The sequence below is a fragment of the Rhopalosiphum maidis genome, chromosome 3 (genome assembly GCF_003676215.2).
Source record: "Rhopalosiphum maidis isolate BTI-1 chromosome 3, ASM367621v3, whole genome shotgun sequence".
NCBI lineage: Eukaryota > Metazoa > Arthropoda > Insecta > Hemiptera > Aphididae > Rhopalosiphum > Rhopalosiphum maidis.
In genome coordinates, this window is record NC_040879.1 from 60442384 (window position 1) to 60470371 (window position 27988).

The window sequence follows — 27988 nt, forward strand, 5'->3', positions numbered from 1 at the left end:
GGCTATGACAAGTGCATGTAAGGCCTCGTCCACGAACTGTTTAGCTGTTGTGGCAGGCACCCTGCCGCTTGATCTTGAAGTAAGGCAGCAGGCTCTGAAACGAGAATGTGCCTCAGAGAAGATATCGGCATAAGAACTGGTCGAGAAGACTGATGAAATCATTGGCGAATAACAGACCAGATATGATTCATCTAATAAGGGCGGATGGACCCAATTCATGATTCCCTCAGTACGCGCGAGGTGCAGCCTACCGTTGGTCCTAGACCACTACAGTGTCCAGTTTCTCGCGGGCCACGGAGACTTCCGCGCAAAACTCCATAGTTTCAAACTCGTTGATGACCCGATCTGTGCTTGCGACAGGAAGCCTGAGACAGTCAAACATGTCTTGAAACACTGCCCTAGAGTTAAACTGGCAAGAAATAAGTTGAAGAAAGTCTTCGAAGAGGAAGATCTACGAAGATCATACGAAGCGCTAACCGTGTTTGCAAAAGAAGCTCTCACTGAAAGAAGCGACCGATAGAAAGCATAGAAGCATCAAGCCGCAAGACCTTCAAAGGTCAGGTCTCCACCACTGTCAACGACAGAATGGTATAGACTCGTAGTGTCTCGAATAAGCACGTATGGAGTAAGTGGCAGAATTGGTGGGACACGCACGGGCGCGCCCTGACCTGTTTCATGCTCATACATCACGGAAGATGAGTCGGGCCCTGTGGTGGGGGCCCGTAGAATACTACTTCAGTATTCCCTGCTTGTCGTAAGAAGTGACTAAAAGGGAATGGCCAGTCGGGGCTGGTGTCCGGGACGTGAACACACCGAAACCTTCGGGGTTTAGGGTGTTGAGAGGTTTTGACCACGATCTCTTGAAGAGTGGGTCGGTCACTTGTCCATCACCAGGTGACGCCTCTCGGAGGTGTTAACAGGCCCACCGTGAGCCCAAGGTACACAGCTCAAATCTTCGGGAGCACCTAAGCTGAGGCATGTCGCCAACGAAGTTCATTTCGAGCATCTCACCACTAATGCGCTTTACCTAAACGGGAAGCGAGAATGGTACTTCGTGATGTGGGGGGGGAGGTATCAAGAGATTGGCACCGTGCCCTAAAACGTCGGCCGCGGCTGACACGGGTCGCGGTCAACGGTAGTTTGGTTTCGGAGTGGCGGTATGAAGGAGCAAACTTTGTGGAAATAGACTGTACGCTTGGTTAGGGGAAAGATGTCGAGTGACGGAGCCGTGCATACTCGGGCGGTGATAATCACCCGAGGATCCATGAGCTCTTCTTAGCACCCACCCAGCCTATCGTTGGGGCTATATGCAGCGAAGGTTGTCCGTAACCAAAAACCAAAAGCAAGGTGGATAGCTTGCGACCCCACCAAGGTGGCGAAAGGCTAGCCGGAGAATCCCTCTGGGCGTGCTCAAACGACGTGTGGTCGTCTTCCCTGTCGTCTACGAACATGTTAGATATGATTCGTCATGCAGTGGAACGGGGCGGTAGGCGTCGGCCGTAAAACCTCCGCGGCTCTTGACTAGTGTTTAGCGCTAACGTAAGTCCGTGGTTGTAGCCGAAAGGCACCAATACCCGGGTTTTTCGTGACATTCTTCAAAGAATTGGTGGGTGGCTGGTTCTGTGTGAACCTTAGAGTAATTCATAGGATTACTTTATGGTGTAACTTGTCAAACTTGGATGAATATTTGCTTAATATTAATAGTATCAATATGTAATTCTGTATTATTCTAATAATTGCAACATTTAAAACCCCACCAAACACACGGTGGAAGTGCGGAACCGTTTAAACGCCAAACAACAGTAAGGTTAATCAGTTATCACTTATCAGTTTTTCATATAATCACAATAACATATGTAATCTTAAATGCATCATTATGACGTTATCAATATTTAAACGTTGTAGTATGTAGTTTGTATTTTATACTTCGTGTAAATTTCATTTAGCACTGAAAAAGTATATAAATTACTAAGTAGTCTCTATTAGCTAATAGTTTAAACATGGACTCAGTAAAGTGATTATAATGTGGCAAAAACAAAGATAACTTGCATCACAAAAATTGGGCAAGACATGTAGAATCTTGCTACAAAAAAAAAAAAAAAAACGTAATAGTACTTGTGATGTTAAAAATAATTTTTATGTGCTATTCGGAAATTACATTTATATTAAAAATATTAGAGAAAACTAGATCAAGTAATGATCCAGAAGAATTAAATAATAAGTCATATTGAATTAAATTAACATAAGATAATGTAGATAGAATATTTGATTCATAACAATTATTATTTGATAATCTAGGAATAATTTTGTAGTTATTAGTGACCCAATTAACATTCAAATTGTAATCATCTAATACCAAGAATTTATCATTATAATAGGTATACATGTACACATAAGATAATTGATAACATTGACATGGCTATTATATAAATTTAAATTCCTTAGCACTTTTGAAGTTAAATAAATTAATATTCAATTTTTTACATAAATTTGATCCTACCATTAGTGTACATTGCGAACCAAAAGTAGTATTACTACTTGAAACAATATTTATATTGCATTTATATCTAGTATTATAATTATGTTTCACATCTGTTAATAAATGTCTATGTTTATTTACTAGAAGTAATACATAAATAAAAAATATTTTATCGACATATTGTACACCCAATTCATTAAAAATAAGCTTATTACTAGAGGACTTTGGTTTGCTCAGTAAAAATTTAATAATACTATTAATTGTGACTTTTAGTTTTTCAAGGTGTGTATTATAAGCACAACCCCTAAACATTATTCCATAGCTGAAAATAGATTACACCAAAGTAATATAAATAATTTTTTTTATATTGAAGTAACTTTTAACATCTTTTAAAAAATAGAAAAATTTACGTAAATTGGAGATTAAATTTTTTATATGACATGTCCATTTCAATTTGTAGTCTAATGTGATACCCAGATACTTATATTCTTCTATTTTTCCCAACATTTTACATTTACAATCTATATTGTCTCGAGAGTTAAAGTTACAACCAAAAAGATGTAATTTTAGCTGAAAATTATGAATTGAAGAGTGCTCTTTGATTTGAAAAATCATACATTTAGATTTAGATACATTAAGCAGCAACATATGATTATCTAACCATACTTTAATATAATATAATAGTAAATTTGCTTTTTTATATAAATCGTTATAATTGTCACTATGTAGTAATATGGCGGTATCATCAGCATAACAAAAAAGGTTTAAGTCATCATTTATATTAAGTAAATTATTTATATAAATAACAAATAAAATAGGCCCTAAAACGGTTCCTTGTAGTACACCATGTGTAATATTTACAGAGTCATTAAGAACACCATTTAGGGCTAGTTTGCATGAGAGGCGTTTACAATTACTTTTAATTGCTATTAACTGTACACATGGTAACGCGCGTTCAACGCAGCAGCAACGCAAAAAACCTGTCAACGCGTGTCAGCGCAAGTTGACGCGCGTTTGAACATTGTACAGTTTTGCATTGACGTGTTCAGTTGCAATGCGTGTTTTGAAGCGATAGGTTCTTGTTTTTCAATATTTTCATTTGTTTTTCGAAAAAGTTTTCTAAAAAATCAAAAATGGATAGTGAGGAATTTGATACTGATTTATTCATTAACGAAATTGAAAAAATACCCCCAATTTTGGATATAACAAGTAGTGAATATTCAAATAAAATTAGTAAAAGAAAGGCTTGGGAAGAAATTGTTCTTATTTTTAGTGACCCAAGTGATACCGAAGAAAGAAAAAAAATTCCATAGTAAGTATTATTAACTATTTTGTATTTTATAATTTGATATAAAATTTAAATTCAATTAAATATATAATATAGACATAATTTATTTTGTTTCATATTATTTTTTGGAAAAAAATTCTATACATAAATTAATTATTCAAAACTATTATTAAAAAAAAAATACATATTGTTTGTTTTTAAAATAAAGTTTTATATATATTGCTGTATATCTATTTACTACTAAAAATTAATATAACTATTAAAATAGTTTGTACCTATGTATAAATTTATATCATACGGTTTTGCCATTCGACACTTCCTTCATTAGTGAAATAATCCATACATTTGGCTCGAACATTATCTGCTACTCGTATAACGCATCCAGTTGTAGCTCCAGTTAAATTTGATAGGGGTGCTGTAAAAAATGTATCCTCATAACTGCAGCTATCTCGTGTTCTTACATAATTGTGGAGTACGCAAATTGCTTTCACAATATATTCTGCAAAATCGATGTCTACGTCTAATGGACGATATAATATACGCCATTTATTACTGATCATACTAAAAGTACACTCAATCAGGGGCGGATCCAGGAATTTTCTGTGGGGGGGGGCGCACATTTTGTAGACATTTATGTGGACCAATTACATTGGTCTTCCGATTTTTCGTCAAACTTTCTATGTAAGTTAAAATTATATTTATGTAAAATTAAAAGTATTTTCCCAAATATGTTTATGATTTTATTTATATCTAAAAATGTAATAAAGATAGGTAGGGATAAGAAGTAGGTATATAAAAATAATGAATCATAATTACTATTTATGATAAAATAAATACTTTACTTAAGCAATAATTAATTTAAGTATTAATATACTTTAAATAGGTACCACATACTTACTATTATATATAAATGTGTTACCAATTTATCATTTTGAACTAACTTACACTCAAATAAAATTAATCACAGTTTAATTCAAGTAGGTATAAAACTTTATTTTATATTAAATAATCAATAAAACAAAACAGAAAACAAAATAGTTGTTATTGTTATTATAACTTCATATATAGGTGCTTAATATTATAAAATAATCATTGTACAGTTAATAAAATTACAAAATAAAGTCCAATTTTCTATTTTTATCATTAGCAAATCTATTAATGATATTCTCAATATTATTATGAATATCAATATTTTTGTGAATGTATAACAAAGCTAGACCAGTTAACCTTTCTTCGCTCATTCTAGATCTTAACCATGTTTTTAGTAAACGTAGAGAAGAAAAGCTTCTTTCTGCTGTAGCAATAGATATTGGGAGAGTGATTAGAATTTTAATAAATAAAGAAAATACTGGAAAATAGTCACAATCAAGCTTGTCTAGAAATGTTATAGCTGATGTTATAGTTGTGAGGTCAGTATCTGATTTTAATTTATTTTCAAATAGATTTAATTCTCCTTTTAGTTTTTGTTCAATAGAAAATATAGATTCACCAAATAACTCACTATATTGATTAGAAATGTCTTTAATTGATTGATTTAACTGTTCAGTGTTTTTGAAACATTTCATGAGATTCAATGGCATCAAAAAATTAAGATTAAAGCATTGCATATTATCACTAGAAAACCTATTATCAAAATCTTTTATTACTTCATCTAAAATAGGAATATAAATTGATATTCTCCAGTAACCTTGACTGTCTTCTGGGTTGACTTCAATATTATTTCTGTAAGTCTGCCTTTTAGTAGTCCTTGGAAGTTTTAGTTCAGTGCCTAATTTTGACATCATTTCAACAACATTATTATATATAATATTAAAGCACTGATTTGCATCGTTTCGTTTTGTACTTAGTACTTCTCTAAGTTCTTTTATTTTAGTAGTAGCAGAAAAAAGGTCTAAATTTTTAGTTTGGAGTAATATACTTAAAGGTCGTGTTAGACACATTATGTCATTTAAAGAGAAAATACACATAACAAATTCACTGTCTTGTATAGTTTTACACAATGAATTGGCTTTTGATGAAGTAGATATATCATACCATGTAGAAATTTCAGTTAAACTTTTCAATATAATTGGAAGGTCATTTATAAATTGTAATACAGAATCATGCCTCTCAATCCAGCGAGTTATGCAGTGACTAGTCAGCTGATACCCTAAATGTTTTTTTAAAATAAAATTTCTTTTAGCTGAAACATTGAAAAACTTTATTATTTCTTGTATAGTTCCAATAGCGTTTCTTACACTTTGAATCTTATTTGATCTAGATAAATTATTATTCAATGAATGATTTAAACACGGACATATTAAAGCATTCTTGGCAGATTTTTGTATAGTAATTGCTGCTCCACATATTGTCGACATATTAACACTGCAACCATCACAACCGATTCCTACACATAATTTTAAATCTAGTCCCACACTTTTCAACTTTTTTACAACTGTTGAACCAAGTATTTCTCCTGTAATAGTTGGTTCTGACTGTTGTAAATCTAATGTGTTACTTTCATTATCTATATCCAAATCAAGAGCATCTGCACTATAATTGTCCTTATAAAGATCAACAAAACCAATAAAATCTTCTCTGACTGTATTTTCATAAATATATCTAATTGATATACTAAGTTGGGATATGTGAGATACATCAGTTGTTTCATCAAATAAAACACAGTAATATTTTGCCTTATGTATTCTATTTAATAAAATAGAAAGAACTTCATTACCACAATGATTTATTAACTCATTTGTTGATGTTTTACTAATATAAGTAGCATTATTTTTAGCTGTCATTAAATGATTTTCCAAAACTTTATCCCCACTATCTATTCGGAATCTTAGTAATGAACGAAAATTTCCTTCAGTTGCAACAGGACTATTATTTGTATTAAGTAATGAACCATCATCACGATGGCCTCTTATAGGTATATTCTGTTGTCCATGTAAAATTAAAGTTTTTATTATTGGAACAAGTCTTTCTCTATTTTCAATAGCCTGTTGTTTACGTGAAGTTTCAACCTGATTCCGAATATCATAAGATGGATTTTTATATACTTGAATAAATGATTCACTTTTAACTATTGCCAACTTATGATACTGAGTTTGAGAATGGCAGTCTAAGTCTCCATGTTTTCCTAATAAATTAGCAAATTTTATAAGGGGTTCTGTCACCAATTTTTTAACAGATATTGTTTTTTGACCACCTACTAGAATATCATTAGTAAAAATGGCGCAATTTTTGCAAAAAAGTCCTTTTTTCACATCGGAATAAACTAACCAAGAATAATTAGATAAATGCTGATGATTAGGACGTCGCTTTTCTTCTCTATTGCGTTTGTTATGTACAGAAAAAGGAAATATATAATGTTTTGGAGGGACCCAATGATTTTTAAGAATCATAAATTTAGTAAAATCATTAATAGAATATATGTGGTCTATATAGTTACCAATATCATAACTTTCCGATGAAGTAGTAGTATCATTATTATCATTAATAATACGTTGCGATTCTATTGAGCTCGTCGAAGCAGAAGTCAATAAACTATTGAACGACAAACTTGGAGTTAAAGTATCCACTTCTTCTGTTGATGTGACACTTTCATGGGTTTCATGCAACTTAATTTTTTTTTTGATAACAAATTTGTCCATTATAGGTTTAGAAATATACCGTTAATATTATATAATATATTATTATACCGTTAATATAACCATTAAGAAATAATTTAACATAAATATAGGTAACCACGACATAGAACAGCTAGTTCAATACTGAAACTATTTTTTGTACACTTGTACACAATACGAAGAAAATCAGATATTGTTGTTGTTGTATAATTTAAATTGTAATCTGATGAATAGTGAAATATTATATGTATAGATATCTATACAAAATAATCTGAATGGAATATTTATTTTTAGATATAATTCAAATACTTATCAAGATAATATTAATAATAATATATAAACACTACACATGTAGAAACTAGAAATAATCTCAAACCGCCATCCGGCGATTTGGGATATAAAAATACGTCTCATTATTATTTATTAAAAAGTACGTCATTATGCTTACACACAATAATTTCATAAAAACATTTTACAATTTTTAAATTGTATTTAAATTTAAACTATTGTATTTTTAAATGTAATTTTTCAACTAAATAAAAGCCGAGGGGGTGGCGCGCGCCCCCTGCGCCACCCCCCTGGATCCGCCCCTGCACTCAATGTATCTTCGTGCTAAAGTTAAGCGATAGTCAAAAATTTTTTTTTCGTACGATAATAACTTTTCACCGTATGGTCTCATTAAGTTATCTAACATACCGAAAGCTTCATCAGCTACTATGATGTATGGCAGTATAGTTTCATCTGAATTGTTAATAGGACTTGGATCAGGAATATTCAACGTTTTTTCAGTTAGTTTTGAATATAAAGTGGATTCTTCGAAAATTCCTGAGTCACTATTCTTATTATAAGCACCAGTGTCCACCCAAGTAAAACAATAGTTAGCATCACATAATGCCAATAAAACAAGCGAAAAAAAAATGTTTATAATTATAATAAAGCGAACCAGAATTTTGTGGTTGTATCATACGTATGCGATTCCCGTCTAGTGCTCCAATGCAGTTTGGAAATTTTGCATGTATTTCAAATCCTTTAGAAATTTCTATCCTCTTATCCTTAGTGGGTTCCGGCATGACCATATTTTTCAATTTTTTCCAAATCACTTCACAAACACGATGAATAATACCAGACGCAGTAGACTTTCCAATCTTATATTCATAGTGTAACTCACTAATAGAACACCCACTTGCTAAGTATTTGTAAAATCCGTAATACCTATTAATTTTTAAATTCATGATATTTTTATCCATTATAGGAGCAACATTACAAAAAAAAATGCAAAAGTCTTCGTGATAACTATGTAAGGTAATCAAAGAAAGTTAAAATTGTTAAATCAGGATCGGGAGCATTTAAAAAACCTACATGTACAGGGTGCGGCGTAATGGACTCCCACATTTCCGAAGTGAATTAAAAAAAAAGATACAAGATAAAGAAAAAAAATTTTTATTTTTAAAAACTATATTATATAAAGTTTTTTTTAAATTATTTTTTAAAAATTATATCGTCTAAATGATTGTCTTGACGAGCAACGCACATATGGAGCCGTTCTCGAAAGTTTTCCATCACTTTCGCCAGCATATCGAGTGGAATCGCGGAGATTTCTTGACGGATGGCCTCTTTTAGTTCTTCAATGGTTCTTGGTCGATGTTTGAAAACTTCAGCTTTGAGGTATCCCCATAAGAAATAATCACATGGGCTCAAATCAGGGGAGCGAGGAGGCTATGTAATGTTTTCCCTTAAGGAGATCAAGCGACCAGGAAGCATTTTTTGCAATACAGCACGAGAACAACGGGCTGTATGAGCTGTGGCCCCATCCTGTTGAAACCAGAAGACATCATTATTTTCGTACTCTTCGATTTTCGGGCGTAAAAAGTTCTCCAACATCTCGCAGTACCGTTTGGAAGTCACAGTAACTGTAACACCACCCTCTTCAAAAAAATAAGGCCCCACGATGCCTACTGAGGACAAAGCACACCAAACTGTTACTTTAGGACTATGAAGAGGTCGTTGGTGTATTTTTAGAGGGTTTTCAGCAGTCCAATAACGAAAATTTTGTTTGTTCACTGTGCCAGAAATGTGGAAATGTGCTTCGTCGCTACTCCACACAATACCGTTGGGAGGCACAACTGTAAGGATTGCATTACAGCAATCTTTTCGTTTTCCCCAATCTGTTGGACTTAATTCCTGAGTTACCATAATCTTATATGGGTGTAATTTAAGATCACAGTGCAAAATTCGCCTTACCGTCCGATCCGATATCCCGAAGCAGAGGCATGTTTCCGAGCAGAACGCGACGGAGACTGCTCTATCGATGTCCTTACTGCGGCAATGTTTTCCGGTGTTCTCACGGACTTGGGACGTCCAACCGGTTTTTTAGGCATTGTAGATCCCGTTGCTCTTAAATTTTGTACCCAATTCAAAATCGTTTTCCGATCAGGGACACTTTCGTTTGGATTCAAACTGAACCGAGTGTGAAATGCTCTCTGTGTCGCAATCACACATTCAGCGTTTTTGAAAAATACCTCAATAACGAAACCACGTTGTTCACCAGACCACGGCATGGTGACGACTAAAAACCTTATTAATAATCTAATCTAGCGAAATAAACCACTTTAATCTAATCAGTTTAATTACGCGCTAATGATTATTTGAAATATGGGAGTCCATTACGCCGCACCCTGTATACATTTTGGGAGATTAAGATTTTTGCAAAAATCGATTGAAAAAAATATTACTGAAAGTAGTTTCTGCGCAAACGACGAAAATTCAAAAAGATCTGTCGATACAAATGATGAAAATGAGAGTTTTAAATCTCCTAATAACGTCCAATATAGAAGCACAAAAAAATTAAAACTTAGCCCAGCTGACGAGCATTTTGCTAATTTACTAGAAAGCAAGTTCCAGAAAAACAAGAAGATGATGAAGACAAACTATTTTGTTTGTCCTTATTAAAAGATATCAAAAAGGTACCAGAAACCAAACGTCTGAAACTTAAAATTGATATATATATATATATAATTTAATACTACAAAATCAAACAATATCACCACCTAGTAGATATCACTCTCCAATGTATAATCATCAATACATGCCTACTAACATTGTATACCCAAACTATGATACTACTACATCATATGACACACCCGCACGCAGACATCAAGATTATACTACTATAGAGAAAAACAATTATCAACATCAATTGACTTCATTATCTTCACCTTCTCCAACACCATCAAATGTCAATGAAGTTTCTCAATAATCAATTATGGATTTATTCGAAGAAAATTATTAACAAGTTTTTAGTTTAAAAAGTATTAAATACAATTTTTAATATTAAATATGTAAAAATCATTAATAAATAAGTTTTAATTTTTAAAAATGTTTTAGTTTCAAAGTATATTTCAAGTTAAAGTAATTTGTTATGTTTGTAGAATAAAAATTAAAGTACATACCTCAGAGTTATTATAAGTTTTACTTTAGGTGAAATGCAATACCTCATTGCACTTTCATCAGGAGTAAGTTCTCCCTTTATTAGTTCCAACAAGTCATAAAAAGATTGAATTGACATTCTGAAGTAGTTGAAAAATTTAGGTTCATAATTCCTAAGACTCGGATAAAGCGTAATGTATAAGCTTGAGGTAAGTCTATTTTGTAAAATAGGATGAACCCAATATTTTCGTGCTTTTTGTCCACGACGCTGTCCTCTTCAATACAGTATCCATAAACAAATTGCATCTGCAACATCCATCTTCGACAGAATACAATACTCGATTGACTAAGGCAGTGTTCGGCAACCTTTTTGCCTACACGGGCCATAATTTGTTTCGGTTTAATATATTTACAGATAGCAACAAACATATTACGAGTTTAACATTGAGGTTGTCCTTATTAACAAATTTTTAATTAAATACATTAGTAGAGAAAATTTAAAAGTTTAAAAATAATTATTAATTAATTAATTCTTGAATGCATTTTAGTATACAAATATTAAGTTACTAGTGTGATTTTTGAAGTTGAATTTTTCCCGCCAATTCGTTTATATCCGCTTTTATATTGGATGTTGATATCCTTAAAACAGCATTCAAGTGTTCATCGCTTAACCGTGAACAATATTTATTTTTTCGAAATTTAAGTATTGAGAATGTCTGCTCACAAATATATGTGCTACCGAAAGCAGTAATCATTTTTTTAGGAAAACTTTTAATGCCTTTAAAATCTATTTCAAAAAGACTTGAATAAAATTTTTTTAGGTCATTACTTTCTTTAAAACCATTTTTAAGAATATCGTTGTTTTGCAATTCTATGACTTCCATCTGTAAATTAGATTCAACATCGTCAATGTCGACAGAAAAAGGGTTTTGAAACAATTTGATTTTATTCTCTTGTACGTAAAAATCAGAAAATCGTATTGAAAATTCATTTTGTAGGTTTTCAATTATATTTAAAAAATTAATTTTTGTAGTTTCTCAATTTAAAGTTGATTTGGTTGAATCTAATACAATTTTACAACATACGAAATGATCCAAGTGCTGTTCATTAATATGTTTGTGTAATAATTTTAATTTCACTTGAAATGATTTTATATTTGAATACATATCTGACAACAATTTATCTTTACCTTCCAGTTTCGTATTCAGTTCATTCAATAAAGTTGTTATATCAGTTAAAAAAGCCAGATTAAGAACCCACTTTTCATTTGATAATTCTGGTACATTTTTACCTTTTTCTGACATAAAAATATTTATTTCATTTCGTAAAATAAAAAACTTTTTCAAAACCACACCTCTACTCAACCCCCTTACTTCGGAAAAATATATTACATCCCCATATTCAGCCTCGCATTTTTCCAAAAATATTTTAAATTGACGATGTGCCAGAGCATTTTTGCGTATGTAATTATACTACATAATGCCTCTTGATGTATGATGCAATGAAATATCATAGGTGCTTCATATCTTTCTTCCACCATTTTCGCATTTATTCTCCCAATTAATCCTTTATTAATTCCACTCATATTTCTACCACCGTCTGTAGTAACACTAACTAGTTTGTTCCAACTTAAATCAAGTTTTTTAAATGTTTTGTCAATTTCGATAAATAAGTCTTCTCCCGTTGTAGTTCCCTTCAAACTACATAATTCAGCTAATTCTTCAGAAATATTAAAATTAAAATAAATTCCTCGAATAAATATTATTAATTGAGCAGTATCACAAACATCAGTACTTTCGTCAGTTGCGATAGAAAAACAATCAAATTTAGAAACTTTTTTTTTCAGTTTGAACATTAAATTTGTTCTTAACTCTTCGGTACGTCTAACACAGGTCCTAGCTGAGAGACTGATGTCTTCAAATTGTTTTTTTTTCTCAGGGCATATTTCATTTACAACGGCTAACATACATTATTTTATAAATTCGGAGTCGTTGAATGGACGATTACACTTGGTTATCATTTCAGCAACTACGAAACTAGTTCGTACTTCTGATTAATTTTGATTATGTTGTAATTTAAAACTATTTTGTTGAATATTTAATGAACTTTTAAAATTATTTATTTTAATCTGTCTAAGATCACTAGTGAGAGTGTCAAATTTTAATTTATGCTCTGTTTCGTAGTGACGTTTAACATTATACTCTTTTACAGATAAAATGGTTTTTTGGCAAATTAAACATAACAGTTTACGTTTATTTTCGATAAAAAAATATAAATCCGTCCATGATTCTTTGAATGTACGATGTTCATCACTAATTTTACGTTTTTTTGACATTGAATTGATAGGTTATTGTAAAACAGTTGAAATTTAAACTTCACGTTGGAATGTTTCGAAACGAACTGCACTAAGGCCATAACCAGATACGTATTTGTCGTAATCGACGATATATACATTATATACGATTAGATTACGTTCTCGATCATAGCTTATCTCTCATTGTTATACAATAGTCATGATTAAATATTATTTATAACAATTTAAGCTACAAAATTAAAATTTTAAACACCATGAATTATATTTGGAGGGCCGCAGCAAAAAGTTCCGAGGGCCGCATGCGGCCCGCGGGTTGCCGGTGCCTGGATTACGGTATAAGCGCGCGCTTAGCGCGTAAATTCAGTAAACATATGAACAGTGGTAACAATGTCGACGCGCGTTTAACGCCTCTCATGTGAACTAGCCCTTAATCTGACAGTCTGTGTTCTATGATTTGAAAAGTTTTTTTTATTAAGATATCGTGGTTCACTGAATCAAAAGTTTTTTGAATATCAAGGAAGATCCCCATCACTTTATTATTACTATCTAGTTTCTCGTGATAAACAAATTTATTAAAAATCAGCAGAGGATCCATGGTTGATTTTCCTGCTAGAAAACCAAATTGATTACTAGAGAAAAAATTATGTCTATTTAAAAAATTTAATAATTTGGACTTCAGACATTTTTCAAACATTTTAGATAGAGTTAATGACAATGAATAGGTCTGTAATTTCCACAATATTGGGTATCACCAGTTTTATACAACGGTATTACAATGCACTTTTTAAATAAGATTGGATAAACACCTGTCGAGATTATTTGATTGAAAATATATTGAATAGGAAAAATAATATTGTTAATAGTATTTTACAAAACTGCATTTATTATCCCACAGTCAGAGAATGAATTATTAGGTTTTATTGCTGAGACATATTTTATTATTTCTGCTTACGTAATAGGGGTCAAAAAAATTGAAGCTTGAACAAAAGCTTTTTTATTAATATAAATTTATTAATATGAGCATTATTTATTTTACCCGTGTCTATATTGATAATGGTAGCAAAGTGACCTGTAATATCACATTTAAGTATTATAGGATCAATTTTATCTATTTCAATATTTTTCACAAAAATATGATCAATACAGGTGGCTGATTTATTTAATACTCTAGTATATCCATTTATACACGATATAAAGCAGTGACTGGCCAAAGTATTAAGGTACTCAATAGTATTTATATTATTGTCTAAGATATTAATATTGAAATCTCCACACATAATTACACATTTTTTTTTATTAAATTTAGATAAATATAAAGTGAAATGAATTAAAAAGTTATATATATTATCGTAGGGTGATCTATAAATACCACATACTATTAGATGTTTACCTCTAATAATTAGTGATACTTCTAGAGCATTACAATTATTAATCATGTGTTTATTTGTATTTAAGACATGTATATCATCTCTAATAAACATAGAAACACCATCACTTTTATTGAGTAAGCCTGTTAAGTTAAGTAGCTCAACATTTCTATTCACTCTGGAATTTAACAAACTGTTTGGGTGCATTAGACGGTAAGCACATACGAATCGAAAAATTACCAGACAGTGAATCAACTAATTTCAACTTTAAAATGTATCATTCGATAGTAATAATGGCATGTAGTTATGCAGATGGTTTTTTCTCTACTATCGAAACTGGCTATGCTGGTAGAAATAGTGATGGTGGAATATTTCGAACATCAACAATTAAGAAGTGGATTACAACTGGATGATTAAATATAACATTCCCTTCAAAATTAATAGATTAACTCGTTCATAATTGTTGGCGATTTTAACAGCCATAGTGAAACTTGAGGTTCGTATAAGACGGATCTTAGAGGTAAAATAATTGAAGAGCTGGTCTCAAATGACAATCTCATAATATTAAATAATGAACAACCCACTAGAATAAATCCTTCTAACGGTCATCAATCAGTTATAGACCTCGCCATCACTAGCGCTTGACTCTCTCATAAATTGGATTGGAACACTCTTCCTGATATATATTACAGCGATCATATTTCTTTAAAAATATCGATGACACTGACTCTTGACAGATCACACTTAAATTACCCTCTTATGTGGAAAATTAAAAAAACTAACTGAGACCTATTCTCGTCGGTTATGGAAGTAAATACGTCCAATTTGTCCCCGCCTTCCAGCAAAAACATCAACTCAGACGTTGCAAACTTTACCTCCTTCATTCAGGATACCGCCAAAATTTCCATTTGGGTCTCTCTTAATAAAACACCTAGATCCAGAGTTTCCCTGGTAGTAAAAATCCATCAAAGAAAATAATAAAGCTCTTAAGATTTTTCAAACTACTAAGACTCAAGAAGATTCCTTGTAAAAAACAGCAAGGCTTCAAGTTGGAAAAAGTTCGTATCCAGTATACATATCAAACTGAATCCTCCATTTTGTGGGAAAAAATTAAATCAATAAAAGAGACTAAAAAACCAATGCTATAAATCTACTTATAGACTCAAAACTTTCCTCATCTCCTAAAGACGTAGCCAATTCTTTCGAATTTATTTTCCATATATTAACTCCAATTATGTTAATTATGACCATGATTTAATAGCATACTCCCAACGTTACACCAACTCAGTCAATACTGTAGACCCCCTCGACCTAAATCAGACTCTACTCAACTCCCCGCTGAAGATTGAAGTACTAGAAGATTCACCACTGAAAAAGTAAAACTCCCGGCTCCGACGGGATACCTTACTCTTTCATTAAAAACCTTCCTAAAAGCAGCATATATCACCTCTTAACCATTTACAACATGATATGGGATAGCAATGTGTTTCCCAACTCATGAAAACATGGACATGTCATCCCCATTCTCAAGCTCAACAAAAATAAATTTTTGGCGGAAAACTACCGTCCCTTTGTCTCCTTAATACCTTTTTTTTTTAAAAACACAATATATTTACAATCTGTAATCATCGATACAATAAGTAAATTTTATAACATTATTTACAAGACGTGTGGGCGAGATAGAAGGGGGCATCCAATGACACTACTTCAATAAAAAAAAATTTGTTTTTGATTTTAATTTGTAAGTTTTTTTTAATTTTTTTAATTTTTTTTTTTTTTTTTGTGCTGATGATTACAAAAGTAAATCACGCGACCAGTTACGTTTAAGGCGTCGAGGAGGATTGTTGGGAATGGTGGCAGAAGAAAGATTAGAAATTAGAGGGTTAGGGTGATTGTGAGTGTGCGCGTGGAAATTCGAATAATATATACGGGCGAGATAAGGAATGGTGCATATTTTTAGGTCATTATGTAAGGAAAGATTACTAACATACCACGGAGCTTTGGTTATTAGCCTAAGGTTAATTGATTGAAATGCTTGAAATATATTGACGTTAGATTTTTTGGCTGAGCCCCAAAGTTGGATGCCATAAGTCATAGCCGGGCGAATAATTTGTTTGTAGATTAGCAATTTATTGGAGAGTGAGATATTGGAACTGAGAAGAGGTCTAAGTTTATGTAATTTTATGTTTAGGGATTTTCTTTTAATTTTTCTGTGTGTCGCCCAGGTTAGCCTTTTATCGAGATAAACACCTAGATATTTGACCGAGTTTACCTTAGGAATTATTTTTTCGTTAAGGAATATCGGAGGGCTGTCGTTAGGGCGGAGAGTAAAGGTGATATTATGTGATTTATTCTCATTAATCTTAATTCTCCATAATTTGAACCAGTGTTGCAATTTTAGTAAGTGATTTTGGAGGTTAATTGTTGCTAAGTTGATGTCAAGATTTGAGGAAATTATACCCGTATCGTCCGCAAAGGTGGCTAAGATAGTGTCATTAGAGTGAGGAATATCGGCCGTGAATATGTTATAAAGAGTAGGGGCAAGAATGCTGCCTTGGGGTACACCTGTTTTAATTTGATGGACCGTAGAAAATTCGTCATCACATCGCACTGAAAAGGAACGATGGGCGAGAAAGGATTTGAGGAGTGGGGTAGGTAGAAATCGAAGTTTATGTAAGAGGCCGCCATGCCAAACTCGATCGAACGCTTGGGACACGTCTAGAAAAACACCTGAACAGAACTGTTTTTGTTCCAAAGAAGAAGCTATTGTGTCGACTATTCTATGGATTTGGTGAAGAGAAGAATGTTTATTTCTAAAACCAAACTGGGAGTTTGGAAGGATTTTTTTATCGAGGATTATTGGGTAGATTCTCTTAAGAATTATTTTTTCAAGGATTTTTGAAAAAGTGGGCAATAGGCTTATGGGTCTGAAAGAAGAAGTAGCATCCGGAGGTTTTCCAGACTTGTGAATAAGAATTATAATGGAATGTTTTCAAGAGTCAGGGAAATAGGATAGTCTGAGAATAGAGTTTTAAAGATGAGTTAGAAATAATATAGCTTTTTTGGGTAAGTGTTTAATAATTGAGTTGGTTATAAGGTCTTGTCCGGGGGATTTCTTTGTGGGAAGATTTTTAATTATATACTGGATTTTAGAGGGAGTGGTGTGTTTGGTTGGAAAACACAAGGGGAGGGTATTGGATAATGTTGATTCAATGAGATTTACATGATCTAGAATGATGTCTTCAGAGTTAGGCGAAAATCTGTTTTTGAGATCGGAGGCAAATAAGTTAGCTTTGTCGAGATCTGATATAGCTAGTGAATTATCTGGGTTGCGTAATGAGGGTATTTTGTTTTTTGTTTTGTTATGTTTTTTATTGCTTTCCAGAGTGCGTTAGTTGAATTGTTAATGGAATTTAAATAGTGTTGGTAATTATCTGTATTGTATTTTCGGAGAACATTTTTTAAAGAACATGCTAGATTGTTGTAGGTTTTTTTGTCATTTTGAAGATGATATCTTTGCCATCTAGAGCGAGCTCGGCGTTTTTCTGCTAGTAGTTGAGCTATATGATTAGGAAGCTGTTTATTCGATTTTTGTGGGGTTGGATTACCTGGGGATGAGTCGAGAGCTGCATTTTTGATGACGGTGAAGAGTGTTTGGACTGCATTGTCAATATCTAAGGTTGTTTTCAGAGGTATGGTAAGCTTAATGTTGTTTTCGATGATTTTTGAAAAAATTTTCCAATTAGTTTGACCAGGCGTAAGAGTTGGGTGGGTTTTTCTGATTATTGAAACATCGTTTAGGGTTAGGATGACTGGAGAGTAATCAGAGGAGAGATCTAGAGAGTTGGTTATGTTGTGTTTGATATGATTTGGGAGAGTTGTGACGAAAAAATCAAGGATGTCCGGATGTCTGTTATTGTGCGAAGGCCAATATGTAGGGTTAGGGGGGGAGAGAACTTTTAGTTTTTTGTTTGATATGGAGTTATGTAATATGCGGCCTCTGGTTTTTATTACTCTTGAACCCCAAAGGGAATGTTTGCAGTTAAAATCACCCCCAACAAGAAAGTTGTTTCCAAGAGAATTAAAAAATTGAGTAAAAATATTAGTATTTATTTTTTGATTAGGTGGACAATATATGGATGATATAGTAAGTGGAATATTGTTAAGCACTAATGTAATATTAGTGGCTTGTAGACTAGGAGTTTGGTAGAATGGCATAATCGAGTGTTTGATTATAGATTTAATCAATATTGGAGAACCAGCATGAGCGGTACCATCAGGGTGATCGCAGTGGTAGGTTTCGTAGCCAGGAATTTTGAAGGATGAGTTAGTAGTTAGATGAGATTCGGATATAAGAAGTATATCTATAGAGTAATATAAAATGAAATTTTTAAGTTCGTTTTTTTGGTGGATAAGTCCATTTGAGTTCCAAAGGAGTATTGAGATAGGATGATTAATATTGTTACGTCTATTTGGCATTGTTGGAAGTAATGAGCTTGTCTATGACAGTGGTTAAAAGAGAGATTAGGGGGGTGATCAGGGACTTTAGATCGTCGATAAAGGATGATATTTTTATGGAGAATTGGTCTGCATTCACCTCACTGGAGGCGTTAGGGTGATTTGCGGTAGCCTTATTTTTTATGGTAGCCTGAGAATATGACATAGAAGGGAAAGAGTTAGAATTTGAAGTAGTGTTTACATTATTTAAAATATTGTTGTTACCAGACATGTAATTGTTACGTGTGAGATTGGAATTATCTTGAGCTGGATGGTTTTTGGTTCTTGCGAGTTGGTTAGCTTGAACAGATTTGTGGACTGGGCAGCCTCTGTAGTTTGCTGGATGGGGACCGTTGCAGAGAGCGCATTTTGCTGGCAGATCTTTAGATTTCTGGCAGATGTTTGAGAGATGAGGTTCGCCGCAACGAACACATTTTGGTGGGTGGTTGCAATAGGATTTCGTGTGACCATAGTTTTTGCAGCGAAGACATTGAACTGGCTGGTGGTTTATACGAGGTTCTTCTATTTTAATTTTTGAGTGACATAGAAGGTCGATTTTGAAAATGTCTTTATTATTGATATTAGGTTCAAGGTCGATGAAGAAAAGTGGGAGAGGAAGTTTGGTGTTACGTTGTAAAACATTGGTTATGTTTCTTGGATTATGGCCGAGAGAAATAAGTTCATTTTTTTTATCGACTAGTGGAGTTGTGTAATGTAGATTTCTAATTACAACTCTGAATGGTTTTTCTTCTTTGAGTTGATACGTATGGTAGTGTGCGTTGTTAGACTGTAGAAATCTAATAATGGTTCTGTACGAATACCACGAGACCACGACATACCATACGAGCCTTGTAACTCTATCACAGATCGTAACAAAGCTGACCATATATTAGAACAAAGAGCCTGGGACAGGTTCAAGTCAAAAGATTCTAGTTTAAAAGAAAAAGCTGTAGCTTGGGGCGTGACTACTGCCATGAAGGCAAAACGAAAAAACGTTGGAGGTTGTGGATACAAAGTGGCGATTAAAGCAGTCAAAAATGTTATCAAGAAAAATATAGGTGAAAAAAACTTGTTGAAATTGACCAAATATGTTATGTTAGGTTAGGTTAGGTTAGGTTAGGTTCCCCCCGACGGGACCCACCTTGACGTGGTGGGGGGGCTCACCGCCAATCACTTGGTTGGTGCTAAGAGGTCTCCACTCTTGCGCCGGTCCTGACCTTAATTGGTTGGTATCGGCAGGTCTTGTCCCCCTGCTAACAACAGCAAACGGACACGGAAGGAACCGTAAACCACCATCGGGGGATTGATCGACCCCCGGTGCCCTGGTAGATCTGGACCATGGACTGATAACCGGACAGACGGCGCGAGGCTGGTGTCGTCAGTGGAGGCCTAGCCAACCACCAAACAAAATGGACAGTTCAAGCACCAAGAAAACGGTTACTGCTTCAGGGGTATCGGAGACCCCAGAGCCGGCGGTTGGGGGACGGTGCTCGCCCCAGGTGTCGTCATCACCCGTAAGCACCAAAAGTGTAGAAGTGCTGAGGCAGGCTTCTACCGCCAGCAACGGAGCTGGTAGAGCTACTGCCGGAGGGAGTGCGAAACAGGCTCTCTCCAGTGGCCGGAAAGCCACTGAAGATACTGTAGGATCAACTGGAGCTGGATCGATGAGCATCCCCGACGGTTGGAAAAACCTTAGGGGCTGTTTGAAGGCGCAGGACGGAGACCTTAAACTCCTGACAGCCAAAGCGAGGGACCTCGAGCTGTGGTCTGTTAAAGTGAGAAGCATCGAAGCCAAGGCGGCTATAGAAGGGGTGCTTCTTGCTGTAGCAGCAATAGGTTCAGTCCGTGAAGCGGTAGCAAAGGCTGCCAACGCCATGACAAAGGCGGTCAACGATGGCGGTCAGTCCCGGAGTGGTGGTGCGGCAGCAGGCATGACGGGCGTATGTTCCTCTTCACAGACCATTGCGATTGGGACCAACCCGGTCAAAAGGGTCTGTGCGGGGACGCAGACAACAGACCAGGCGCAGCAGAAGCCACAACAGCGACAGCGCCAGCGGCAGCAGCAGCAGCAACAACCACAGCAGAAGCCGCAGCAGCAGCAGCAGCAGCAGCAGCAACAGCAACCTCCAAATACCAGGAAGCGGAGGCGAAGAGGTCCTCAGGGATCCGAGCAGCCCACATGGAGTCAGGTGGTCCAAAGGGGAAAGAGGAAATCCCCGTCCCGGCCCAAAGCCCAGCCTTCTCCGGCAACGGAGAAGATCTCATTGCTTCGCCAGAGAGCCCCTAGGACCGCAGCCGTCACCATTGACCGCCCGGCCGAGGGGGGTTCGCTGGCGGCAGTCATGAAAAGGGTGTCTGGTTCCGTGAGCTTGGCAAGTCTCGGGGTCAAAGTGGTGACTACGAGGCGCACCAAAGCCGGCGGAATCCTCCTCGAAGTGGAAGGCGAGGAAAAAGCCAGAATCCTGGAGAGGAGGATCCGAGAGGTGGTAGGAGAGGCCGCCAGAGTAAGAAGGCCCGAGCGGAAGACTCCCGTCCTCCTTCTGGATGTCCCTGAATGGGTAGAAGTGGAGGACGTGGTCGGAGGGCTCGGCGCGGCCGGAGTAGTCGTCGCGGCTCCCGACGTTGACCGAATTTCCATCAGGAAAAACGGTGGCAGCCGCGGCGACCGCGTCGCGAGGGTAGATTTACCTTTCCGCGACGCCATCGCTCTGGCCGAGGCAAAGGTGGTGGTGGTCGGCTGGACCCGTTGCAGGGTAAAGCTTCTTGAAAAGAAGCAAACCACCTGCTTCCGGTGCCAGCAAAAGGGCCACCTCGCCGCCGAGTGCCGCAACGCGGCAAAGCCTCGGGCCTGCTACAGGTGTGGAGCCACCAGCCACCTCTCGCGGGGCTGCTCGGAAGGCAGAAGAGGAAGCGGCGGTCCATCTTCGGTCGTTGGAGGAAGTAACAGCGGTGGTACAACAGTAGCGGTGGAGGAGGGGCCTGCCGAGATGCAGCCAGTGGCGGAGGAGTCGTCGCAGCGGTTGGCCGGGCGGCCGGCGAGCCGTTCCGCCTCCGCGTCGTCGTCGGAACCGCAGCCGTGATGGAGCTAAGGTGCGTGCAGACGAACCTGAACCACTGCCGGGCAGCCCAGGACCTGCTCGGGGAGTTCGTGAGGGCGGAAGACATCGCGGTGGCGCTGGTCAGTGAGCCGCAAGGCGGGGGTTAGGTTAGGTTAGGTTAGGTTAGGTTAGGTTAGGTTAGGGTTAGGGTTAGGTTTAAAGCCCACACGCAGTTACCACAAACCGCAATTCTGGTGGACAGATGAGATAGCCGAACTAAGGAAGGCATCGTTAACGGCAAGAAGGCGATACCAAAAAGCAGCAAAGAGAGGCCCCGCTGAAGAACAAAAACGAGTATTCAAAGAAGCCAAGAAAAGTCTACGGCTAGCAATAAGGAGAAGCCAAGAAAACTGCTGGAAGAATCTGTGCGCCGAAGTTGACCGCGACCCATGGGGGACACCATACAGGACAGTTATGAGAAAAATAGGTAAGCGGCAACCGGTACCTACGAAAATGATCCCCGCCATAATAGCTGAACTATTCCCGACTCATCCGGCGATAGAAGAAAACCCAAATCGGCAGACGGCGACAATACCCGCAGTCACGCTACAAGAAGTGCAATTGGCGAGTAAGAGATTACTTCCAGGGAAAGCACCTGGACCGGACGGGGTGCCGAACGAAGCGCTGAAGGTGGCTGTCAGGACACACCCGACGATGTTCCAAGAAGTATACAGCCAATGCCTAAACGAAGGAATCTTCCCAGATCCATGGAAACGAGCAAGATTAGTGTTACTGCGGAAGGGGGACAAACCGGCAGACCAACCATCAAGCTACCGTCCCCTGTGCATGCTGGACACAACTGGGAAGCTGTACGAGCGAATAATCTGTAACCGCCTAGAGGAAGCCATGGTTAAGGAAAAGACAGAACTAGCAGATAACCAGTATGGCTTCAGGAAAAGGCGATCTACGATCGACGCTATTAGCAAAGTCATGGAGGTAGTAGCGGAAGCCGGAAGGGGGACGATATATCAAAGGCAACTCTGCGTCCTGATCACGCTTGACGTAGCTAACGCCTTCAATTCGGCATCGTGGAGATCAATAACACAAGCGATGGTTTCCAAAAGAATACCAGAGTATCTCATAAACGTAATCAGGAACTACTTCTGCGAGAGGAAGATACTCCATGGCGAAGCTCAGGAAGAGGTAAAGCTCTCAAGCGGAGTGCCACAGGGATCCGTCCTCGGCCCTCTGCTGTGGAGTATGATGTATGATAGCCTTCTCACCACGAAAATGCCAGAAGGAGTTAACCTGGTTGGATTTGCAGACGATGTGGCCGTAGTCGTGAGATCGTGGAGGGTCGAACATCTGGAAGACGTCGCCAACGAAGCTCTAGCAATAATTCACGACTGGCTAAACGCGCATCATGCTGAACCTAGCCGCACAGAAGACGGAGGCAGTTATGGTGACGAGGAAAAAGGGGTACCGGAGGCCAACGTTCAAGGTAGGAGGCCAACAAATCATGACAAAAAATTCCGTTAGATATCTTGGCATAGAAATAGATTCGGGACGGAGGTTTAAAGTGCACGAACAGACGGTCGGCGCTAAAGCGATGAAAACTGCACAGGCCCTGTCAAGGATCCTGCCTAATATCGGAGGTTCAACTACGGCTAAGAGGCAACTACTATCAAGTGTTGTCCATAGCCAATTGTTATACGCTGCGCCGATATGGGAACCACTACTAGATCGTTGAGCAGACAGCGACATCCCGATAAAGGGAGAAGCCGCCGCACACATGAAGGCAGCACAACGGCTGATGGCGTTGAGGGTCACCAGAGCATACTGTACGGTATCTTACGAAGCGGCAACGGTGATAGCCGCAATGCCCCCGATCACGCTGGTAGCGAAAGAGCGGTCTATAGCTCATAAAGCCACGAATCGAAGTCATGCGCTAAATGAAGCCAGAAAGGAGACGATGAAGGCATGGCAACAGCAATGGGACCAGGCGGATAAGGGAAGGTGGACGCATACCCTGATACGAGACGTGGGAAAATGGACCGGGAGGAGACACGGGGATATAGATTACTACCTGACGCAAGCCCTAACAGGCCACGGATGCTTTAATGCATACCTGTTTAAAATAAAGAAAATCGAATCACCGTTGTGCTCACTGTGCAACACAGCTAGCGATGATGCCTACCACACCCTACTCCAGTGTGACGCATTCGGAAACTGGCGACGTCAACTATGTGGAGAAGTGGGAGAAGACGTCACAGAGGGCAACTTAATAGAACTGTTGCTGCAAGGAAAGCACAAATGGCGGATAATATCAGAATTCATCAACAGAGTGATGAAGCTGAAAATCGAAGACGAAAGAAGACGACAAACGGAACAATCTAATTAAGGTTATTATTTGTGCGCCGAACGGCGAAAGTAGAGGGATAGAGCCCTCAAAACACTGTAAATATATATTAATGTAACGTTAACTGTAAGAAGGGTAGATAAGGGATTGTCTTGCCACCCTTCAAAAGAGATGTAATTTGTTGTTATTCAATAAATGATGGTAGCGGCCTCTACGCTTTGCTAACGCAGTTCGGAGGGCGTTTACCGATACCGTATGTAAAAAAAAAAAAAAAAAAAAAAGGGTTAAGGTTAGGTTAGGTTAGGTTAGGTTAGGTTAGGTTCCCGGCCCTTCGGGGAGGCATGGGCATGCCACCGGGCGCGTCCCCAGGTTGCGGATAGGGGAACGCCCTGCAGATATGCAGGGTAGTCGCGAAATAAGCCATACCCTTCGGGATTGGACGAATAAGCGGCCGCGGACAAGCTCACCACCGGGGGAACGATCGACCCCCGGTGTCCAGGAGGATCAGGAAAAAAGACGGAAAAAAGACAGACGATGCGAGGCTGGCGTCGTCAGTGGAGGTCAAGCCACACAAAAAAAAAAAACAAAATGGAAGCTGAACGTAAAAACGAAGAGTCTCGTCCTGGTGCCACCCTACCTGGGGTGGTCGGACACCAGGAGACGGCAGTTGGGGGTGGCTCGCCCCAAAGGTCGACATCAACAAGCCAGATCCCAAATGAGGGGGTGTCCAGCGTGGCCCTCTCATCCGGTAATAATACGACCGCTGAGACAGTCGTGTCAACTGGCACGCAATGGAAACAGGCACCACATGGAGGAAAAGATACGGACGCATCAAAAACTGGCGAGTCATCTGGCCTCGCGGCAGGTGCAGACAAGTCGAGCAATAAACCTGTCGGCCTCCAGAAGAGGACAATTGATATTGGTGCTCTCAGTGAGGAAGCCCTTTTGGACTTGCTACGGGGGTATATCAATTCAATGTGCGCATTCGCTGGGGCAACCAGAAACGTTCATAAAGAGTTGAAGGAGACGCTTACTAACTCCAGCAGAATCATGGCGCAATTCGTCAAGGTGCGTCAGCAAGGGCGGAACAAAGACGCTCCGGCCAAGGTGCAAAAGTCGGCCTGCACTATAGATGCCGAGACACAGAGCCCCTGTTGGTGGGACATCGGAGGCGATAGAGAGCCGAGGAACCAGGCGACCAACACCAAACGGATGAGAGACGGAGAGAGCGGCGAGCCAACGGATCAGCAGGTCCAAACAACAATGTGGACAGAAGTGGTCAAGAAGAAGAAAAAGAACAAGGTCCCGGCTAAGATGGATGATGAACCTCCTGCAACGAAGCCAAAACCTGAGAAATCAAAGAGACGTGGAACAAGGACGCGGCCAGCGGCGATCGTGGTCGACGTTAATAATCAAGCAGATCTTTCGAACCTGGTGAAGAAGATTAGAGACGGTGTGAACCCAGATGTAATAGGAGAACGCGTAGTAGGGATGAGGCAGACAAAGGCCGGGCACATCTTGTTGGAAATCAAGGGTGATGCAGAGGAGGTCGAGGCGGTAAGAAAGGAGGTCTCTAAGACGGCTGGAGACGGAGTTGAGGTGCGCTCTCTACAGCAAAGAATGGTAATAGAAATTAGGGACATAGATCAATGGACGACGGCGGAAGAGGTAGCTGATGCGGTTTCAGTTGCATCAGGCTCCAGCCACGCAGACACGAGAGTGATAAACATAAGAAAAGGTTTTGGAGCATCGCAGACGGCGCTGGCACTAGTCCCAACAGCAATAGGCAAAAAGGTTGTGGAACATGGAAGGATGAAGATTGGAATGGTGAATTGTAGGATAAGGCAAGCCGAACGGATGATGAGGTGCTTTCGCTGCCTCTCGTTTGGCCATACGTCCAGGGAGTGCAATGGCCCGGACAGAAGCCTATGTTGTAGGCGTTGCGGAGTCACAGGACACCAAGCGTATAAATGTGAAGCTACGGATGGAACAGCGAAGGAGTTTGCCACCCATCTGAAAAATGGAGGGAAAGGAGGGGATTTAAGACTTCCAACAGTCGGGAGTTCAGACCCAACGCAATGATACGGATACTACAAATTAACGTTGGTGTATGCAGGGCGGCCCAGGACCTAGCACTGGCAACCGCATCCGATATGGGAGTCGATGTGCTGGTTCTTAGCGAACCCTACAGATGTGGTCAAGAGGCTGAAGGGTGGTTCAGCGACATCGATGAAAGGGCGGCTATTTTAGCACTCAACAGAAATCTGCAGATACAAACAATTGGCCCTAAAGACAACAGAGGTTTCAGATGGATCAAGGTGGAGGATATCACAATATACGCGTGTTACTGGTCCCCCAACACGGCCTACACATTATTCGTGGATTTTTTGGATAGGCTCGAGGGGAGCATTAAACAACAGGAGCCTACTATAATAGTCGCAGGGGACTTCAACGCGAAGTCACCAGCGTGGGGAGACCATAGCGAAGAACCCAAAGGACGTGCACTAGGGGACATAGCAGCTAGTCTGGGCCTTGCCGTGTGCAACAAGGGTGACCGACCGACCTTCTCCAGAGTATACGCCGGCGGAATTTCAAGGTCGCATATAGATGTTACGTTTGTATCGGAGAGGGACAGTACAACAGTACGCGACTGGCAAGTACTGGACCAGTACACTGCCTCTCTACATAGATATATAAAGTTTGACGTAACACGAATGACACGTCCAGACAGAAGGCAAGCAGAGACAAGGTGGTCGTGGAGGAAGTACGAAAAGGCAAAACTCGTCGAATATATTCAGTCAACATCATTTGAAACAGAGACAGATGCGTCGCGCACCAGCATGGGACTGGACCAATATCTCAAGGGTGCATGCGACGGCTGCATGCCGAGGGGAACGTACAGAGGTGGCAAGAAGCCGGCATATTGGTGGACAGCTGAGATTTCCGAACTCCGGGATGCGTGCAAGAAGGCGAGGCGTAATTTCAAGAGAAGCCGCAATCGAGGAACGGAGGCGCAGGAACAAGGGCACCAGACCTATAAAGAGGCCAGGAAGGCGTTGAAGATTTCAATTAGGAAAAGTAAAGAAGCATGCTGGAGGAGCTTATGTAGCCAAGTTGAGACCGACCCGTGGGGTCTACCCTACAGATTGGTAATGAAAAAATTGATCGGAAGAAGACCGATCCCAGGGCTAAGTGTACAAGTAAGGGTGGATTCAATAATAGATGGACTGTTCCCCAACGACGAATTAGTTGTATGGCCACTGCGGATGGGACACGAGGTATTTCCAGAGGTCACGTGTGATGAGGTGAGGGAGCTAAGCCTCAGGATCCCGCACGGAAAGGCACCTGGACCGGATGGAGTGCCAGACCTCGTGATCAAAGAACTCGCCAATAGGAAACCGGAAATTTTGAAGGGAGTCTTTAACTCGTGCCTTAGGCAGGGAGTTTTTCCACCTAAATGGAAAGTGTCCAAGTTGGTGCTGCTGAGAAAGGGGGATAAGCCACTGGAGAATGCGAACTCCTACAGGCCAATATGTCTGCTCAACACAGTGGGAAAACTATTTGAGAGGCTCCTTAAAAGGCGGATGGAGAAACACATGGAAGAAA

General features: G+C 38.6%; 2 protein-coding genes across 2 annotated transcripts; one reads left to right on the forward strand and one right to left on the reverse strand.

Moving 5' to 3' along the window:
* Window positions 1-4054: 4054 nt before the first annotated feature.
* On the reverse strand, window positions 4055-7405 carry LOC113557591 (52 kDa repressor of the inhibitor of the protein kinase-like). Its single transcript, XM_026963163.1, has 4 exons — window positions 6005-7405; window positions 4977-5908; window positions 4416-4444; window positions 4055-4287 (listed from the first exon to the last, which is right to left on the reverse strand). Exons 1-4 carry the CDS (start codon window positions 7403-7405, stop codon window positions 4055-4057), a joined length of 2595 nt encoding a protein of 864 aa, XP_026818964.1.
* Window positions 7406-20394: 12989 nt separating this feature from the next.
* On the forward strand, window positions 20395-22065 carry LOC113557592. Its single transcript, XM_026963164.1, has one exon. The coding sequence runs from the start codon at window positions 20395-20397 to the stop codon at window positions 22063-22065; it is 1671 nt and encodes a 556-aa protein (XP_026818965.1).
* The last annotated feature ends 5923 nt before the right edge of the window (window positions 22066-27988 follow it).